Source organism: Ambystoma mexicanum, chromosome 10, assembly GCF_040938575.1.
Source record: "Ambystoma mexicanum isolate Mex_15411 chromosome 10, UKY_AmexF1_1, whole genome shotgun sequence".
Classification (NCBI taxonomy): domain Eukaryota; kingdom Metazoa; phylum Chordata; class Amphibia; order Caudata; family Ambystomatidae; genus Ambystoma; species Ambystoma mexicanum.
Window position 1 is genome coordinate 1,078,754,167 of NC_090932.1, and position 21,802 is coordinate 1,078,775,968.

At 44.4% G+C, this 21,802-nt stretch overlaps 1 protein-coding gene across 1 annotated transcript in view; it reads left to right on the top strand.

Moving 5' to 3' along the window:
* The window catches only part of ANTXR1 (ANTXR cell adhesion molecule 1), a 655,342-nt gene extending 644,144 nt beyond the window's left edge, over positions 1-11,198 (top strand). Inside the window, exon 18 of the mRNA XM_069618887.1 lies at positions 1,334-11,198. Coding sequence (XP_069474988.1) covers positions 1,334-1,612 — 279 coding nt within the window. The 3' untranslated portion in view covers positions 1,613-11,198. The remainder of the gene's footprint in view (positions 1-1,333) is intronic.
* The last annotated feature ends 10,604 nt before the right edge of the window (positions 11,199-21,802 follow it).

The following is a 21,802-nucleotide window of genomic DNA, read 5'->3' on the forward strand; positions in this document are numbered from 1 at the left end:
TGCCGAGAGCCAAGGTCACTTATAAACGTTATACAAATATGGAATCCTTTTAAAAAACAAGTTAAATCACATCCAACCTAGTGTCCCCATCATTTTAAAACTCTGGAAGTCCATAAACCCCCGTAATACAACATTCTCCACACCTATTCCCCTAAACATTCCCTGGGTGAATACACTGGTCTGGGATCTGGCCCCCCTGCCATTGAAATAGACATACAACAGGACATTACACTGAGACTCGAGCCTCTAGAAGCTTGTGTACCAACCTAACCACAACTAAAACTAATGAATATGCAATATTTAGAATGCATATACATACCCTCAAAACATACCTCAAGTTCACCCAAGGACACATATCACACAATAGACCTAGATAAACCAGGAATACCACAGCTATACTTACAAAACTACGTTCAGGACACTCTCTGAAGCTCGGTCCTTGAAACCTTTGTTGCTCCCCACCACTCTCTCTTCCTCACAACCTCTCTCTTCCCTCTTCTCTCCTAAACCTAAAAACAAGCAGCTCCCAACCCAAACCAGAATAAGGCACAAAAAGGGGCGACTACCAGTTCTTCACTTCACATCCAACTTACAAAACACAAGCAGAGACTCATTGTTGATAAGCGATTGGTAAGGTTTAAACTCAAGAATCCACAACCTGCAATAGTGATCTAATGTATAACTCTCTGGCTCATGCTGCCTGCCCAGATATGCATTATATGAATTTCACCAGTGTATACCAGCTGTCAAGCATTCTGACAGGCCATATGAAAATACAATGAATACTAGTCTATTTGGGAGCAATTACGCATATGCTGAAAGGTTTGTTGAAAAACCTCAATAAAAATATTTTCAAATTACAAAAAACTGAAAAAGGAAATCCAGCCTGTGAAAGATGGAGTCTTGATTGTCTCCATCTTTCCCTAGGGCAATCTCTCAGAACTATGGACAATAGGTAAAAGAGGATTACCAGAGCCGGAGAGGGCAGATGGGTAAATTAGCGAGGGGTTGGGTATTGCAGGCATGCTAGAACTGGAAGACATAGATGGGATGGGATGGTTACCAAGAGACTGGGTACTCCATTCATGTCAAAATCATTGTTACTGGCGCCAAATTGTTTTCTCCCACATCTAAACAAAGGGGACATTTGACTCTGTGCTGAGAGTTCCATAGGGAAAATATTTGATCTGTTGTGTGAGCACATTTGTAAAATGCATGTAATGTTTCTAAATTATAATTCGAATGAAAAGAAGCATAATCTACAATAAGAAAGACAAAAATGTACAACTGTATGAACTTGCTCATCACTAAATGTTCCTCTTTTTTCTTTCAGGGCCGCTGCATTAATTTTACGCGGGTGAATAACCAGGCTGCACCGAGGTACCCACTAAACAACGCCTACATTCCATCTTCTCTGCCATCAAGGCCAATATACACGCCCCCACACAATCCAAGGTACACCCCACCGCCCCCACCGAGCCCCCCTCCACCACCTAGCCCACCACCACCACCCACTCCCTCCCCACCACCCACTCTCCCCCTTCCTCCTTTGGCCCCGCCCCCCAATCGGGCCCCTCCTCCCTCCAGACCCCCACCCCGCCCCTCCATCTAAGGGTGTGTCGGGATCCCCCACTCAGTGGTCCTCCGGAGGGGACGGGAAGCTTTCCCAGCAGTACTGTACATGGCCTTTTGGAGCGGAAGCAGGCTTTTAGCATTCAGGAATGGGCTACAATAGAACAAACCACTTTAACCTCCTCCCACTTCCTCTCCTGGGTGCCAACAAGACACCTCCACAGCAAAGGAACTCTTCACAACAGAGTGGGTATTTCAGACATTCCAAAAAGAAATCAACATCCAATCAAGGAAGCTCCGTTGTGATTTCTACTCCAGCCCAAAAAATAGGGGCCTTTGTTCGGAACAACCTCAAACGGGCTACCCAAACACATATAAACGTATGGAGCGTGCTCAACTCTACATGATGTCCAGAATTGATTGATCATTCCCTTAGTGACGGTACAGAAGACTGACCTGGTGGGACTCTCCTACTGTCCTCTGTTATTAAACGGAGGATAAACATTTGTCTAGATTGACGTGGGTTGGCCCGCTCGCGCCTCAGCGTAAAGAGGACTCACCTGAGATCCAGCTTTCAAAAGGTCCGAAAATTGTGACTAGGAAGATGCGTGCAATGTGTTTGTGTTTTTTTTGTTTGGGTAAGGTTACATTGTCAAAAAAAAGAATTTCTAGGAATTGTACTGCGACACATGCCCTGCTCACTGTCGGCCATGCCGCTGTGGTGCAGACAATGTTGGGATTTGTATGTTGTCTGATGGAAGGGTAGGTTCCCGAAAGGAGGTGGATCATGGCGAGGCAAGAACTGCAGAGGACAAGGAGGTGTTGGTGAGAGAGGATTGAGCAGAGGCTGTGGAGGACCAGCAAGAACGCCCAAGAGCACCTCGCGCAGGCCCACCGCATTCAAAAACATTGATCAGGCCTGCAATCAATGGCCAACAAGAGACATCTGTGCCGAGAGTTATGTTCAATTGTGCCCACTGGGGAGCTATGACAGTGTCACGTTCACTGTCTCTTGGGTGCGGCTATGCAAAGCAATGGTGCTCCAACACTCTTCATGGAACTTTGGGTAGTGGTAGGTTCTATTGGACGCAAAGCAACACTTCACATTTGCAGCTCCTTAAAGTACATTATGGAGGCCATTTTCACATGATATCACAATGTAGTTGTATCGTTTTTGTACTTCAATTTTGACTTGTAGATTTTTTTGATATTTACCACTTATGGGCGTGTACAATTGTATTGCTGGCTCCTTAGCTCTATAAAAGCATCAGTTGCTTTTTCAGTTGAGGCCCAAAACTGAAAACTATGGAGGGAAGGGATACGCACTGCGGTCGTCTTCGTCAAGATTACCGTAGTCGGTACCATTTATAGGAAACGCACTGGCTGCGTTTCAAGAAACTTTGGTGGAGCCTGTTTAAATTTGCCAAGGCACCTTGCCTTTGGAGCGCCACCCACGACTTTATTTTAACACTTTCTTAAGTCTGGGGAACCATCCACACATCCACAGTAGTCTTGCACACTGCCAAAAAGACAAGCCTTCACTTTCACTCTCAGGTTCCACTCTAAGGTTCCCTAAACATGTCCTCAGTGTAGGGAGTGAAAAGTCATCTCTCCTAGAAATGTTCTCACCGCAATATCGAAGCACATCCAATATATGTGAGATTTATGTTGCCAAAAGCCATACTCTTAGTTGTCCTGCCACGGTAGGGACTGCAGATGTTGCCAACCAGCTCTGCTTTCTCTCCCAAACAGAGAGGAACATTTGCCGGGGTAGCAAACGGCTACAGCCGAAGAATTCAGGAATCTCTCCATGCTACTGGCTGGTTCTGCGTTGCCTCAAGCAGGTAACTGGCGTGGTTAGATTTAGAGCCCGCCACTCCAATTTTCTGTGTGTAAATGCATGTGGTGGGCCCTATTCATGGAATATTTGCCCGGTTCAAAGTGAATTTGCACTGCTGAAAAGTGACTTTTCACTGCCGATAGAAACCCTGTTTCATGGAACCATGCAAAGTGTATTTTTGCGGGGCAAACTCTGGGCAAAGTCAGTGCATAGTCATTTTTGCAGTACAAAATGCCTTTGCCCGGACTTGGCACAGCAAAAATACACTTTGTACGGTTCCATGAATTAGGGTTTGTGTCGGCAGTGCAAAGTCCCTTTTCAGCAGTGCAAATTCACTTCGAACCGGGCATATATTCCATGAATCAGGCCCTAAGTCTCTGTTTCAGAAGGATCAGAGAATCTGAGATCCACCGAAATCCACAGGCATCTTTCCGTCCGTGTAGCTCTTTACTTGCGGTGAGCTCTCGCGGGTCGGATTGGTGACAGATCAAAACGGTCTATTTGTGAGACTACAGTCGCACACCAGAAGGACCACACTAACACATCGGAAAGACCATGTCAAAGTAGCTACAGTCAGAAAGAACGCTTCCTCGTTGGTATTTCCAATTCCATTAGAGGCCCTAACACGGATGCAGGCTACCCAATAGAAAACCTAGCGCCTTTCCCGATCTACCGCTGCCCCTGCTGGGGACGAGTCAATCACATGTCAGGTAACGCCTGACATGTGACATGTTCTATGCCACCAGCCCTTCAGCATATCTCCCAGATCTCCTATTGGCCAGGTGGTCGGCAGATATGAACATGTGTGCAGAGCTTGTTTTTTCATCTCAGTGCTCCAGGAGTCCATCCCTTAACCATCCCTTAGAAACTGAAGGTGTTCCCATATTTACATGAACGGTTTATTACAGACGGCTGGGCTGTATTCATGCATGCTTGATATTCACTGCAGGAAGATGAAACAAGTAAGCATTCATCACAGATGTGATAATGAGCCGATGCAAATATAGATGTGTGAATAAGGGTCGATATCAACCCCACAATAATAATGTGTGTTCTTATATAGCACTTCATGCCAGATTCCTTCCACTTCAAAGCGCTGTAATAACATATGATATTATTACCTCAATTAAAAGTACTCAATTTGTCATCCTCAGAAGGATGAGGGTTGTGCCAACCCTGCTGCAGGATTTGAAGGTAGGAAGAGCAAGCTGGCCCCATGACTGAAGCCACGGCTTAGCTCGGGAGCTATCCACTCCATGGGAAGTCAGCACTACCCTGCCGGCATAATATGACCAGAATACACAGGCGGGAGACTGTATTGCACCAGAAGGGCACGGGAGTCATCTTGATATTGATTGAGGGAAGAAGAATAGCCGGTTTCCTTAAAGTCAAAAAGCATAATAGTCTGCGGTGCATACGGTGGCATATTACTTTGGCATCAAAGACAATTCATATTTCAGCAAATCTTTGTAGGGAGTGAAATAGTGGGGTGTTATTATTCTGATGCATACTTGCCAACCCTCCCGATTTAGGCGGCAGATTCCTAATTTGTCAGCGAACAACAATGCTGTTTTTCACGTTCTCCCGCCTACAATAATTCTAGCCCCAAAGCATTCCTATGGAAAAATGTACATCTCCCGATTTCCCTGACAAAATCTCCCTCCGAGGTGCCTTGGAATGTTGGCATGTATGCTGGTGTCCCACTACAATCAATGGCTATACAAGTGGGAGGCACATAGTGGTGGGCTTGGGTGGCCCTAGCATGATAGGGGGAAATGAGAGGCGGGCCCCATCAAACTCTGATAGAAAGGAAACGTTTAATTCCCATTGGAAACTCTGAAAAGTCCATTGCCTCCTCCCCTGCAGCCAATTAGCAGAAGTCGTGGGTGATAAAGGCGTGATAAACTGAAAAAAAGACTCTGAGAGATAAAGTCCGTTTTCAGTGTTGATGGCAACCGTCGCCAACACTGAAAACAAACTCCATCTGCCAGAAGTTCAGTGTCCGTAAAAGAAAGGTACTCTTTGTTATAAATATAATGCCTTAGCACTCGCCTCTTGAAGGCATGGATGCTGATGAGGATATTAACTGGTCTGGCACGTGAAGGGGCCATTGCAAAATGCATAGTTTATCTGGAAATTAAATGTTTGCCTCCAGCAGCAGATGGGGAGCGAGGCATGACATGTGTTGAGTGTCAGCATGTTTCATCAACTTCAAAATCAGCAAAAGTGAAAAAGAAAACACCTCTCAACCTGTGGAGTTCCCAAGGCGGGTTTGATCAAATGTTGTTGGCAGGTCGTCCCATTGAAGTTCATGGGAATTAAGGCAGGCAATGGAGATTTCCTGGGTGTGTGAGCCCCTTGAAGTATATGGAAGACAAAAGGCTTGTTAAGAGGGTGAACTTTGTCCCAGGTGGGGTACACCCTCCAAGAGAAGATGAGTTGAGAGGTATGGCAAAACCAATGTCTTTTTCTTTTTAATTGCCTGAGATCAGAGATATAAAGCAAATGGGGAAAAAAAGAAAAACAATTCTACCCCACCATGGCGTGTATCTATGCCTGGAAATGCCTCAAAAAAAGAATGGGAAGAAAAGCGACGAGCTGGATGTGCAAATACACTTCCTGCCCAAAGGAAATGACATCATTTACTTTGCAAAACAATTATAGCTGCCAGTACTCAAGTTTTTTTTTAATGAATTGTGGTGAGGCATGAGCTGTTTTGGTGGCCATGGAATTATGTGGCCAAAACAAAGCATTTTCAACTTTACCATTCTTTCTATAAAAAAAATGACCTCCAACCACTGAAATTATTTTTCTTTGCCAAAAAAGGGTAACATCTTCTTTGAAGAATATGCTTTGCATAGCCCGAAAAACAGGGATGAAAAATCGGTCTGCATTTTCGCCATTCTGTGGGCAGCTACACCAACGGTGCTATACGATTGTATAGGCAAGAAATATGTATTAGTGCCCGTGGGTCGTTTTGAAATTGTGACAAGTTATGAGTGACTTTGGTGGCTTTGGATTTAGGTGGGCAAAGCAATAAATGTCTCAAAACGTGTTACAGTTTCTAAAATGAAGACCGGAACACAGGTAAATACATTGGTTAGGGCTTGAATCGATTTCATCCAAGCTTGCAGTGTTTACCAGGCTAGATAGATGTGTTGCCAATATATTTTAGAGCTAGTTAAAATAACTCAGTAAGAATTCTAGGGTAAAACTTTTGACCTAATCACATTTGATCTAATTTATTTGACAATTGTTTTCAGTGTAAAATGCGGCGTGAGACCCCTGCAAACCTCCCCCCCCACTTCCCCTCAACCTAATCTATACTCTTACCCACTTCATATATATATATTTAATTAAATTTGACTGAAAAAAGGTTAAAAAAAATTCAATCAAATGTTTTAGGTCAAATGTTTTTAGGTCAATTATGCTAATACCAAAACATCGACATGAATTGCCTTTTAATGGAGTGTAACTTTTACTGCCTTGGTTAGGGGGACCAAGTAAGAGTTGGTCACAGGCATATCTGATTTCCAGTATTAGGGTTTCCTTTTGCCAGTCGGTATCAAGTGCTTAATTAAAATGTGTAAAAAATGTAATAAAGTAAAACTCGAACTCACAGAAATTAAATGGTTATGTGAACTCCTGGTATTTTAAATATGCTATACTGGGGACATGGAGTCACCTGGTTGCCCTAATTCCGGTTGCGCTGAAGTGCTTACTCAACCCTTTCTGTGAGCTAGACTGATCAATTTCAAATTCCTGCTTAGTTTTCTGAAACTGCACATCGTCAATATCTACAAGGCATATACTGCAACATTCCTCTCACTAAAGGCTCAGAAAGCTTTGAAAGAGGAGTCACAGCGACCTTCTCAATTACATTCAGCATTCTCCAGAAGGTGGTTACTGGTGGATTACAGTGGCCCCCACTAAATCACCTGTACCACTAAAAATGGCACCGCGGCAAGGGCCACTGCCTACTGTGTTCCAGCTTGCTAAGCATTCATGCAAAGTGCTGCAACGTTGAGGGCTCATTTCACTGTTGAGTCGCAGCCGCTGAAGCAAGCGACATAAACATTGGAGAGATGTTTGGAAGGAATGTAGACTTGGGCACAGAGAAGAAACTAGAAGCTCTGCACATGTGTACCCGTGTTCTGCTTGGTGCATGCCTTTCAAACCCACACCAGAAGTGTATCCCTCTGGTTGGGGAACATTGTGAGAGGAGTAACCCATGCCACCCGCACCGCTGTTGCCCCAGTTTTCTAGTTGTACATATTCTTCGGTCTAATGCTTACAGACAGGAGTGTGGAAGCATCTCCTGTCGAGTGTGGATGGTGGGATGGTTCCAGGAGGTTGTAAATGATTCTATGGCCCGTGAGAAGTCGCGGTGTATTATTATACCAAGCTGTGCTTGTTTTTTGTATTATTTCTCAAGAGTGTATTATTGCTTTCATATGGTGTATTGGATATCTGTTTTCATATTTGAGACGAGTGCCCTTTCACACAGCATTTGCTGAAGACAGCTTTTCTCTTCTTTTTGTACTTCTCTGAGTTTTGTGGCTCTGCTGGGCAACCCAAATAGAAGAACACCTGATACTAATGTTGTATGGATAACATTGCTTACTGCTTCAAGCTTACAACGTTAAAGTGCTCTCAAACTGATATCAGTATTGTACCAATTTCATAGAACACGTTGTATTAATCTTTGAAGATGAAATGCTGAGTTGGTAATGCAAGAATTCAAATGGGTGACTCATTGGTTGCTACACTGCTCTCTTGTACACACTGGCTGACCACACTTGCTGAATCCACTTCTGATCAGACCACTTTTCTCCATTTTCTTTTTTTTTTAAACGATTTGTCATCTGGTAATCCTGAAAAGAAAATCCTCTTTCGGAATTTTAATTCTGCTAATTGTGGTCTAGCCTTCTCTGGTTTATTCATTGTGAGGGCTGTGAATAGCAAACGCGAAGGCTCAACGTTCACGGCTCGAGTCTAGGCATAACTCAGTTAAATGTTTGGAGGATTAATTTAAGAGTAGTTGGAAGTGAACAGATCACCACATTTTTCAACTACTCAACTACTCTGCTAAGTGTTGTGTAGGGGTATTTAGGATGAACTAGGGCTGCTGCGCCACCAACAGAGAGGCCCTGGCAAGGAATGCAGGGCCTCCTAGATGTCAGATTCCATTCACTCAAAATTATCCTGTTTTGGGTGAAAGGGCGGGGGAGAAAACCTACCCAACTCGCTCCATGATCTTTGACGTACTTTGAGCATGACAAAGCAGTGACCAAGCTTTGATCAACAGCCGGGCTTCAATACTCCCTTGACAAACACAATCTCGACTGTTCCTCCATCATAAACTGGTCTGGTGTTTGACATTCTGTGGCCCAAGGTATAAAAGTAAGGGGCCAATCTCCCAACAGATGTTGGCTAGAGTTTACAATGCCCCTTCAGAAGTCTTTGCGGTTGGTTTGACGATGTTCCCCGGAGGAAGCTGCAATTTACGGACAGGCGTAAAAGCAACCCAGATGTTAATATGTAACAGAACATCCTGGGTTTGAACAATAGAAGATCTTTTCAACTAGCCCAAAGCAATCAATACCAGAAGGCAAATCTGAGCTTCTGTCTTATGATCTAGACGAAATACCCCAGGGAGTATGAGTAGCTAGAGAAATCACGTCTTCTCCAGTATACTGCAAAGGGCTCTTGTTAGCCCAAGATGTATACCTTGAAGTGTAGCGTATGGTAGAAGATGGGAATTGCATCCCAAAGTTTCAAACAAAGCTTAGCAGGCAAACCGGTCTACCTTCAGTAAACGCTGTGTGTGAATGGGGTGCGATACGTTCACGTACTATATGCCACTGTATAGTACCACCTACATTTGTAACCTCTTCAACGCCAACCCTGGCACGGTACTTGCTGCACTCAGTGCAAACGAACAGATAGAATGGTGCGTCACAGGGTGGTAGAAGATTCTCCCTTTGCCAGTTTTTCATTGGTGCGCAAGGTGCGCAACAGCAGCCACTTGTCTTTTTTGTATACCCCAAAACACACATGCACACATATCAAGTTCAAATCTAGACTTGGGTCACAAGTTTATTTACACGTCCCTACAACTTGTTCAAATGATTGTAATTCTCAAAGGGGGGAGTTTGTTTCCCCCTTTCTGTTTCTGATGTTGTTTTCGCCATTTTACATAGGTAGCTTTGTTATTGTTCCTTAAGATAAGCTGCATATGTTTCCCCATTGTTGGCGTTCATTTCGTGACTTGTGCAGACCACCTGGCGAGCAGTGGATGGCTTCACGGCACTTATTTCATGCTATTTGAATCCCCAACGGCAGAAAAACGGTTATTCCTCTGCAAATCTGTTACATTTCTAGAGAGAAAGTCTCTGGCTGCAGTTCAACCTTCATCAGAGTTTTAAAGAAAGCACAGTTTTCCAAATATATTTGCAAAAAATGCTATTTTACGCAAAGGTGATAGGGCTCACCTTGGAAAAGAGATCCCTGGTCGCCAATCCTATAGAATGCGCCAATGCAGAGTATGCCAGCGGGTGCTTGCAATAGAATCACTAGGAATTACTGCAAAAGGAAATGGGCTACTTATTGGACATTGGAGGCCCCGCATGCTGCCCAGGTGCAATATTGCAAGCAAACAATTAATGTGTCTTGCCAATGGTCTCGCAGATGCCAACTGGCCCACATGGATCGACCTATCAAGGCATGTGATGAAACGCTCAGAAAGTCTAAAAGGAACTCCGATCCTCGAGTGTACCAATCACAACAGGTTGTCGGGATAGCCACAGTAAGTCAATAAGCCAATTTCAGAATCTCTGTACTCACATTTTTTGTGTGGCCATTAGAAAACAGGGGCTGATTTGGCTCTCGAGGCTGGGACTGGTCCACAAGTCAACACCCAAAGGGCTGCTACAAGTTGTTAATGCTGGACATTTATTTGAGCCTAAGTGGCCCAGTTTGCTGGGTTATTGCACTGTTCAGCTGGTTGTTTTGATCTACGTTACTGACCAAATGTGCTTGAAAATACTCTATTTGCAAAACATTTTTACTAAAAACACCCTCTTATTTTTTCATTTAAGTTTGTGGGATATTTTTTACAGCAGCATGTGCCTATTTTCTGCCACAGACCGTCCCTGTCTGTACATTTTCACAGTCGTTGTTCACTGTAGGGTCTGGTTACATTCTGGCCCCACCAGAGAAATTCACTACAAATGAACTTTGAGACAATCTTGAGCAGTGATCGCTATTTTAGTAATTTGTGGACAATTGCTATTTGGAGAAACTCAACCACCTTCATCCCCAGCAACATCGTTTCCACCCCAAAAAGGCTTTCACGCCAAGTTTTGTTGTTCAATTATTGCATTACCTCCAAGAAAAATCAAATCAAAATGTCCATCTGAAAAAGTGCCTTAAATAACATAAAGTGTTGTAGAACTGTAACACAGTTGGGGATAGGCTCTGAAAATTCCAGTTAACATTAAAACAGTCATGGTAATTTGTAACTGTGTGTCTCTTTGAGACCAGCAAATGTGCAAAACAATAATGCCTTCAGTATTTAATTGTTATTTTGGTTAAGATGCAATCAGACAAGTCTTACCTGGGAGGACTATTGAGCCAAACTGTTTTGTTATTAGACACACTAGGGTCATATCTGCAGAGAAGGGGAATTCTCTTCATTTGTAAGTCTCTTATTACAGGTGTTTTTTTCCATGTTAAAATGATCACGGCTGGCTGTCGTCATTAATAAAGAGTTACAAAACTGCCATCATCTGTGTGGTGTTATTTGCAGGACTTTCATGCGTATGAGTGTGGTGATGGGGAATTAGTGAGACTTCACTGAAGCCTTAGAGCCCATGCCAGGGAGCTCTATTGTGGGTTAGACGACCTCTGCCAAAAGTCAGTCTCTAACAAGGGCAAAGTTCACCTTGCAAATGAGCCCCATGGTAAGGGCCTCAATACTATTTGAGCTTGTGCAGGAATAAAAAAGGAAAGCCTCAACTTGGGCTTCCTGAGAGAGAGCTGATGGATGTCTCCCTGCTCAGTGGATACACATCACAAAGGGAAGCTTGGAATGCAGCCTTTACAGGTGGTTAGACCCTCCATACCAGCAATGCTGATTGGCTAGAAAGCTGGAAACAATAAAGGAGAAACATGGAATGGAGTCTTCTACTATGGCATTAGCACCCCTCTTCCAAGGGCTGAAACGGGGGATAACGGCCCGGCAGCCGAGCGAGGGCCTATAATGAGCGCAGCGGGACATTACTCCCCATTCTAGCCCTTGGACCATGGAACAGTGGATGCTAATGCCATTAGCACCCGGGTTACCAAATCGGTAACCTGGGTTGCTAAAAAAAAAAAGGAAATTCATTCATTGAATGGGACGTCGTGCGCGTCGTGTTCAGTGAATGAAAATACTTTGCAAAGATGGCCACCATGGCTGTGGAACGCAGGGCTCCATACGGAGGCCCTCCCCTCTTCCCTTAACATGGTGGCCTGGAACAGCAAGCTGCAGGTAAGCTGCTGCATGGCGGCAGGCACCGCAGCCGCAACCATTAGGTAAGTGGGGCAGGGAACAGGGTTGGGGGAAAAGTAAATACATTTACAAAAAGAAACGGGAGGCTGAGGGAAAGATGGCAGGCCGCGGCGGGAGAGGCAGCCTGTGGGTTCAGTGGAACACGGGCTGAGATCAGAGATTTCAGGCCGCGATCTGTGGAACCTTATTGGCTGCGCCTCCTGCTCTGGGTGGTAATGGTGGCTGGAGCCTGGATTCCACACTTTCTTATTGTCTACAGAGAGTAAAATATGATTTAATGAGGTGGTATTATGTGACAGAGTGGGCCAACCCGGTAGGAAACAGTCTGGTCCCTAATGTAAGTGACATGAGTGAAGGGATGGTTCTTAACCTGGGCATGGGGTGCCCTTACCGACTAGGCCGACCCACTTTGTCAATTAATACGCCATAACCATCTGCAAATTCTAGGTGTGTTTGCTAAGGTCTGTTTTAAGATTAAAAAAAGAAAAATGTCACTTACTGGATGTATTTGCATCACGGTATTTGAATGAAGTGCATTTTCTGTGTTAATTAGTGTGATCTAATGAAAACAGAAAAGGGACTTTAATGGTGTGATGTGCATTGGAGATGCATAGGTGAAGGTTTCTTTAAAAAAACAAAACTGGAAGATAGCCCTGAACCCCTGCACCTCTTGTACGTGGTTAATAATAAGGCTGTGGGGAGGGGCTGCAAAAGCATGAAATATAACAAAGGGGAAACTGTGCGCAGCTCTTCAGCGACTTGGACCCTGATTGGCTGGTGCCCCACCCAGGGTGCTAATGAATTGGTGTGCCTCCATATTTGTGTATAAGGACAGTGAGGAAGAATGAGCAAGACTCCACTGGAGTATCTAAGACCTATCTCCGATATTTAGCAAGACACCATTTTTGTGTACGTGACTAATGTAGGGGAATGGGTAAAACCCCAAGGAAGAGTTTGAAACTTGTAATGGAGGATAAGTGGAGCTCCCCTGAAGTGTATAAGGAAAGTGCTACGTCAGTGAGTGAGCCTCCATTTAAGTGTATTAGGGCAGCCACAGGGAGTGAATAACTCCCCATTGACATACATGAGACCTGTTCTATGGAAACAAGATTCCAGTGAAGTGAAGGACTGCGATTATGGAGAATGTGTAACAGAAGCGTCATTGAAGTATTTGAGGCAAGAGATGTGGTCAGGGGTGAAACACTACATTAGGCCATTGGCGTGGCAAGATTGAAACTCCACCACGAGGGCAGTTGAGGGGAACACGACTGATGTGTATTTGGGTAGATATGGGGAATGAGGCCCATCACTAATCGTGTGATGTGGGAATGAGTGAGATTCGATTGGAGTGTACGAGGTCAGACTGATGTGTGGGAATTAGTGAGACCTTTTAGGAGTGCGTGGGGGTAGCAGCAGCTACTCAGTCACAAGACTAATAATTGAGGCTTCATTGAAGAATGGAACTGGGAGATTTGGTGAATGGGCGCAACTCCATTGAAGTTTTTGAGGGCAAGGATGTGAAAACGACGAGGAAAGAACACTGTGAAGTTGAAAAGATTGATATTCCGTGAGTCTCGTGCTCGGAGGGAATCTGTCATGAATTACTTGCTATCCTGTAATTTTTTCCAGACAGCTCGTCGAAGACGACAACAATCCTTGCACGTCCTGGGAGGGAGCGGGGCTCCTGTGCACGGAAAGCGTCCAAACAGGGCCTCCCGCTGATGAACTGTAGTTACCGAATACGCCATCCACCCAGGCAGCGAGAAGAGCCTGGGGAGGGGCACAGAGATCAGGCCAAAAACACAGCTTAGAGAAGAAGCAGGGCTGTCCAAGTACAGACGATAAAAGACCCAAGAACCAACAACCAACAGGAAACATCCCCTGCTTTTCACAAAAACTTATCTGGCTGTTCCAGCCTGTCTCTGACCCCCCCCCCCATTCACCCCCCCATCCCCCAAAATACAGGCTCCGTGTTCAATCCACCATGAAATTCAATAACAGACATTAAAGTGCACTGAAATAAACGATACTCAGTAACAGCTATTTCTTTGTAGGGTGAAGACATAGCAAAGAACCAAACATGTTCACAATACACAAGCCATACTTGTTGACTTTGTCAATACTCCACCATAGTTAGAGAGCCATGGTTGAGTGCACCCTTCTACCTATACTTTCAAGGCAGACACATAAGGAGGAATAGGACTGAATGATTTGCTATGGATCACTCACTTTGGTTAGACAGTAAAGCCAGGATTTGAACCCAGTCTACATTATAGGCACTGTATCACATGTCTTATCCAGCCCGAGTTGCTAGAGATATCTACTAAACAAAGACTAAAAGAATGTCTGTATGATTTACAAAAAGAGCGAAGAAAACGCATGCTATGGTCACCAACTTGTAGTCATTGTTCTACACACCATGGATCTTGCTCTGAATCCCTCCAATTTTGAATCACCCAACATTTGGACTTATTAATGGGTATCCCATTAACAATAGCCACCCCCAATGACCTGCCCATTACTTGGTTGAAGCCATTAACCCCTAGGCGATCCCCATTTAAAATGCACAGCTGAAAAAATTTAAAAAACATATTTCACAGATATTGTGCCTCTCTTCCTTTCTCTGCATTTGAAATACAAAGCAAAAGAAGCAGGAACAAAGCCTCCAAGTTACTATCCGAGCATTGGCTGGGAAGAGCAGATCCTGTGCCCTCAAACACCTCTACCTGATTAGTGGACCGCTTTCACTGCTCCAAGAAAGGCTGCTAATTAAAACTAAACAAAAAATGTCGCTGCGTGTGAACACTGATCATTCATCTTCCAAACTAGAGTGAAACAGTTGGATACCATCACATTTAACATCCCTAGTCAGGAACCATGCCGTCTATCTAGCCTTTGTCAAATTGAACCCCCCATCACTTTCTGACACAATTACATTGTTCGACAAACGCCAATGATAACTACTACCTGAAGATGTGTACCCTGGCTCATTCACAAATGAGTACCCAGCACCCTTGCTGCTGCAACCACTGGCGTAACAGGGGCCCCCGCAGCCCCCACGGTGCGGGGGGCCCCGCTAGCACATGTCCTGGGAGGGGGCCCCACTTGAAAAAAAATGAAAAACATTTTTTTTTTCAAAATCTTTTTTTTAAATTTCTTTTTTAAATCACTTTGCCCTCATAAAGAAATTATTTCTATAACAGAAATAATGTCTTTATGAAGTCAGAGTGACTTCAAAAAGAAACAATCAGCCTCATTACAAGTTTGGCTGTAGCCTTGCCGGTAAAACCGCCAGGCTGCCGGCAAACTTGCGTTTTTTTCCAGCATCCGCAAATGGGCAATTACCAGGTCATTACGGCCCCGCCGGACCTGGTAATTGCCCATTTGCGGGCGGTGGAAAAAAATGCTCCCCATTCCAATTTGATCCCCATAGGGTTCAATGGGAATGAGGAGATCGGATGCACCGGCACCATTCATAATGGTGCCGGTGCACCCGACATGCTCTGCTCACGGGTGCCGGTATGCCCGCCAGACCTGGCGGGCGGGAAGGCACCCTCGAGCAAAACTCATAGTTTACCGGTCTGGTAAAAACAGTACCGGCAAGCTTACCGGTACCATTGTTACCGGACCGGCAAACTTATACTGAGGCCCAATTTCTTTTTGAAGTAATAGGGCTCCCCTCAACCCCATGACGTGTGTGTGTGTGTGAGTGTATGGTGAAAGGGTGCACACAAAAGTATGGGTGACTGGGTGTGCGTGTGTGCGTGTACGGTTAAAGGGTGCACACTTAAATGTATGGGTGGCTGACTGGGTGTGCCTGCATGGTGAAAGAGTGCACACTTAAATGTAAGGATGGCTGGTGTGCATGCATGTATATGGTGAATGGTGTTTGTGCTCAGGGGCGCAACAAAACCTACATTTCAGGGGGCCGATGTTGGGGGAGGCGCTAACTTCACAGATGGTGGGGGAGGCAAACTTTTTTGTGTGGGGGCATCTAACTTCTTTACGCATTTTAATGAGACTATTCTAGTGCAGCTTCAATGTTACAAGCAGTTAACTCTCTCCTTTAAGTGTGAAAGCACCCACTTATGAACTGTTGTGAGAATGAACGGTCTCCTGTTCCCTTTCTACACTTCCAATCACTTCCCTGCCATGAAAGTGCTAAACACACATCACAATTTCAATTGCCTAAAAGATTTGGCATTTGAATGCAGGTACTAGCAGTGAAATGCTTTACGTTAGTAACTGCTTGGCCCTTGTTAACCCAGGTGCCGTTTAACATTGGTGTCCTGTTCTGTCCGGCAACTGCTCTGAAGGTCAGCCAGGTTGAGTCAACATAGCCCAAAATTACTGGGGGCGAGTGCTGCAGCCCAGTCAACTGAATATTGTTAAGACCCTACTTGTGTTTAATGCCTTAATTACTTATTGGTAATCGTCATTACTCCTAGCCCTATTCTTCCTTGTCCCTGTAATTGTGTATGAGGCAGTACTCAGGCAGAAAGAGGGCTCTGGAGACAGTGTGCTTCTGGGGGAAAGTGAGAAGGGGAAGAGTCCCTTTGAGGAGGAGCAGCTGGTAGGTAGTGGGACCTCTTGGCGATGTCCGAGATGCGAGGAGAGAAAGAGAGAGTAGAGTCGAAGATGACACAAAAGGTTTTTTGCCTCGCAGGAAGGCGAAGGAAGAGGGCCCAAGGTGGGTGGCCAGAGTGAGAGGGAAAGCAGGGGCAGGGGTCCCAATGAGAAGGATCTCCATCTTAATGGCACTAACATTGATATCGTTGGAGGTCCGCCAATCCTGAATCACGGATAGACAGTCAGGAATGAGCAAGAGATGAGAGGAGCCTGAAGAAAAGCTGAGTGCCATTCGCATAACACTGAAAGTTAGAGGAGAAGGTAGAGATCAGGTGGGCCAAAGGGGCCAAGTAGAGGTTGAAAAACCAGGGTGAGAGAATAGTGCCCTGGGGAATGCCACAGGAAGAGAGAACGAGGTGATGGAAAAAAAGGGACCAAGTTTGACCTGGAGGAGCAGTCCAAGAGGAAGTTGGTCAGCCACTCCAGACCCTGATCCATGATGCCCAGGTTCTCACGTAGTTGATTGATCAGGATGGCGTGGTTGACTGTGTCGAAAGTCGAGGAAAGATCATGGAGGATTAAGCAGAAGGAATGCTGGAATCAAGGTTAGAGAGCAGATCATCACAGGTATTCAGGAGAGATGTTTCCGTGTCTCTGGCAGCTCTGGAGCTAGACATATGGTCATGGAGACAACCAACAGATTCAACGTGGAGAGTAAGCTGGGAGATTGCCAGCTTTTTTCCAAGAGCTTTCCCAGGAAAGGTGTGATGGAGATTGGGCGATAGGTAGGATCGGCAGACTGCTTCTTGAGGAGTGGGTGCTCAAGGGAGTGCTTAAGGGGAGAGGGGAACGTTACAGTGGTGAAAGAGTGATTACAGAAATTGGCCAAGGTGCAGCGAGGGTGTCAATATGGCCCTTGATGGTTCTGGAAGAGCAGGGGAGCACCTGTTTGGACGACACTTTCATGGATCAGACTTGTCTTAGAAACCTTGTCAGGTGTTGAGAGAAAGAGGAGAAAGGAGGAGGAGAGGTAGAGATGGCCAAAGGGGGGCCGAGAGAGGAAGAGGGAGAGGAAGAGGAGATAGTGGACAGGATGTCCTGAGTTTTAGCCTTCGAAGTGAGAGGCCAGAGCCAAACAGAGGGCCCGGGAGGGAACCGGAGAGGTGGAGACCGCAACAGGATTGACCAGTTCCATGAAGATTTTAAAGAGTTTGGCCGTGTTGTTCGAGGCAGCAGAGACCCGGGCTTCAATGTCTGCTCTCTTCTTGATGAGTGTTATTGCTTCGACTGGCATTTTGGTGTATCCAGTCTAGGTCTGTATAAATGTGGCCTGGCATGCTTTACTGTAATTTCATAATGCGTCTACACTGGTCTACATTGTGCAGCCAGTGGGACATGTTTTCAATGTGGCATGGCATTTTTAATAGCAAAGCATTAATGTTCCTGTGCACCGTTGGTGACTTGCATATATTGGATTGGTGTTACCCTACAAAACAATTGCAAACACTCTGGCTTTTTGGCCAATTATTCTCAGAAAGTGTGCTGTATATTGCATTAAAACACATATTTATATCTTTCTCCTAGTACAGTGTGCGTCATACCCTTCAGCAGCATGTTCATGCGTATTGTGCAAGCGTGATAATCTAGGCCGGCCCAGAGTATGGATCGACCGTGATTTGTTGCTGAGATGGGGGGGGCCCTCAGCATGGCTCGCAGGAGGGCCCCCACATTTTGTGTTACGCCACTGGCTGCAACGCTAAACCTAAGTGAAATTTCAGCGATTCTTTTATCCGCATTTGACACCTTAGATCATAAAATGTTCCTTGACTTTGCAGACCTGACCCTTTGCAGTCTCACTTCTTTACAGTCTGCTCCTTATCACAAAGTCTCAATTAACACATTCTCAACTGCTAGGCAGTCACTCATGAGGGGTACCTCAGGGGTTTTCCCAGGGTCCCTTGTTCTTCCACATGTAACACGCACACCTACTAGCAAAATCATATACCTTCCCCTCCACCCCCATTATACCCTTCCAGATGTTTTCCTATTGTTTCTGTCCTACTCCCTCTTCTCCAAACCGTTCACCTTTTCCTCCCTTTTTCCTGCCAGCCACATACAACAGTCTACTTTACCCCAGGTGGTGGCCCATAATTCACTATCTGGAGAAACATCAGTGCCATAAATCCACTACTGATGGTGTCTAGCACAGTTTCAAGCTGAGTAGCATAAGTCTATATATATATATATACATACATATATATATATTCGGTGAAAAAACACTTTGTTAAAGGGGCATTATGGTTGATTTGCACTAAGACAAGCCTATGAATTTTTGTGAAAACACGTTCTTAAAGGTACATTATGGTTAAATTGCACTAATGAAAACCTATGAAATTCAGTGAAAAAACGTTCTTAAAGTGCAGGCCATTATCGGATCGCAAAACTTCTCATATACCCCATCTGGGAAATACTTTGCGCTCAAGGAACTTGGCGGCACACGCAGCATCAGGGTTCGTGCATGGACCTGCTTCGATCCATCAAACAATTGACATACTACAACTAGCATATATCTATAACCATTACAAGTCTGCAGCTTATCTACATTATCTGTATGTAGATGCAGAAATGTTCCAATCGGTCTGGGGATTACTCCTCTCACTGTTCGCAAAGTGTGTCCTACAGTACATTTCTGGCACACAATACAGTTTATAATGAACTGTGCCACATGTTCCAATGGGTTCGGTATGAACCATTCTTCTGCAATAGTAGCAGCTAGACTCTCTCGAGTCACGTGCGCTGGGGAGTAAACTTGCTCCAACGCTACCCTCAATAATGCTGGAGGCATAACTTTCTTTCTCATGCTATTCTGTCTCCAAATTGCTTCAGAATGGGATAGAGAACATCCCTGTCTTTCCATAACTCTTTTCTTCCTGCGATGCTCATCCTTGTATTTTAATCAACTGTACAATGGATGTCATATTAAATCCTTCCTTGACGAGCATGCATCGCCCTGTTCTCTGCCTTATATTCTTTACTTCACTTTCAAATGTGGTTGGGTAATATGCTGCTTTTTTGGCCTCTAAATCTTGCGGTTTTGTTTTTGTGAGAGATTCAATCTGTTCTCTTTCAATGGGCTGTGCTTTTTACGATTGCTATTGTCTCTGGGAAACTCAGTGCTTCAGTTGTTTTTCTAATAAGCTTGCATGTTGCACTGGAGTGCTGTCTGCGCAGAGGAAACCCCTCCTTTTCCAATGTGTTAAGCCTGCGTGTACTCTTGACGTCATGTAGGTGGAGTCAGAGTACACAGTCACTTCCTCACCCTCAAAGCTTCGTAGCGCATCAATAAGCACTGCTAATTCTGTAGTCTGTGCGGAATAATTTGTGGGCAATCATCTGCTAATCATTACCTCAAATTTACCCTCCCGGTTCAGTTTTACCACCGCTGATCCCGTATGTCTCATCCTCATCTTTTGATAAATTCTCGATGACCCATCAATGAAAGCCACTTCCCCCTTGCCTAGAGCATTCTCGCTAACTCAGGGAATTTCATCATAACGTTCAGTATACGTTATACAGTCATGCACATCATCATCTCCTCCCACTGGTTCAGCTATAAACATTGCTGGATTCACTGTGCTACACCTAACAATTTTGATTGCAGAGTTTGAGATAATTACTTCATACCCTGACACTCTTTGTGTGGTCAATGTACTTTTAGGTTTCTCCAAAATTGCAAATAATGCATGCTCTTCGAATAACTTTACTGAACACCCCATGGTTCTTCTTGAGGCCTTTTCAATCACAAATGCAGCTGCAGCAGAAGATTGATCACAAGGATAATATCCTTTCATGATTTGATCTAAGATCCCACTATAGTAACCAATGGTTTATGACCGTGTCCTAGTGTTGTTTTCTGTATAAGCACTTCTGTCATGACTTCTCCATTTGAATGAGCGAATAAGTAACATTCTTTACTGTAATTTGGAATCCCTAGGACAGCAGCTGTGCTGATCACGTTCTTTAATTCACAAAATCCTTTAGTCATCTCTTCTGTCCATAATAATTCATTTTTCGCCATCTGTGCCTCTTTAAAAGTGGACAAATAGATGCACTGTAATTAAAGACCCAGGCCCTGCAATAATTGCATAGACCTAAAAAGTGCTGCATTTGTCTCACTTTCTTCCTTTGTGTGAGATCAACTATCCTATATACAGTACTTCTTCTTGACAGTATTGTAATTTCTCCTCATCTACTTTTTACACTTTCTCTGCCAGTATAGTCATACGTTTGACAATCTTCTCTGCACCTTTCTTCTGTCTCACTGCATACTAAAATACTAAAATGTCATCAACCCATTGAATTATGGTACTTATATGTTGAACATTACCCAAGTCCATCTGAAGGACTCTAATTGTTAATAATTGATGGGCACTCACAGTACCTTGGGGCAAATGTGTGTGTTTCAGGCAAATTGTTCTATATCAAAAGGAAGTCAAATTTTGTGAGTCTTCATGAAGGGGAATTGAGAAAAATAAATGTTTTAAATCTACAACAGTGAAATACTTTGCTTTCGATGGGATATTGCCAACTATTGTCACAGGATTTGGAACTAAGGGAAACTGCTTTGACTATATTAATCAAAGGGTGAAGGTCCTGGATAAATCTCCATGACCGCCCCCCCATTGATTTTCTGACAGGGTGCACGGCCGTGTTACACGGGGAATCAAATGGTTCCAAAATGCCTTGCTTCATTATACCTTCATCCACTTCTCTGGACATCGGATACTGTTTTGCTAGTGGCAGAATTGCTCCTGGTTTAAGCTTAATTTTAACTGCTCCTACTCCTTTCAATATTCCCACGTCATATGGACTTGTAGTCCATAAGACACTTGGTACTTTTTCCAAATGTTCCTGAAAAAATGGTGGCTTCTTTTTTACCAATGCCATTATCTGTGGTATTTCTACATTCTCTACTTTGATCCAATAAGTGAGATTTATTAAAAATACAAACTCATCATTCGAATAGTCATCCCTAAATAGCTCCTCATCTGTCAACCTATAACCTTCATTAAGGGCTACCACCATTCTCCATCCACTTCCCCATCATCTGTCCCATGAAGCATCACCCTTTCTTCTATAACTATTGCTGCTTCTAGTTCTAAAGGGATATGTTTGCCCTTCCTCATCATCCATAGGGATCTCTGGCTTGAACAAGAACTTATTAGGTATTCTCGATAATTTACCGATCAATTGAGGCAACCATGATA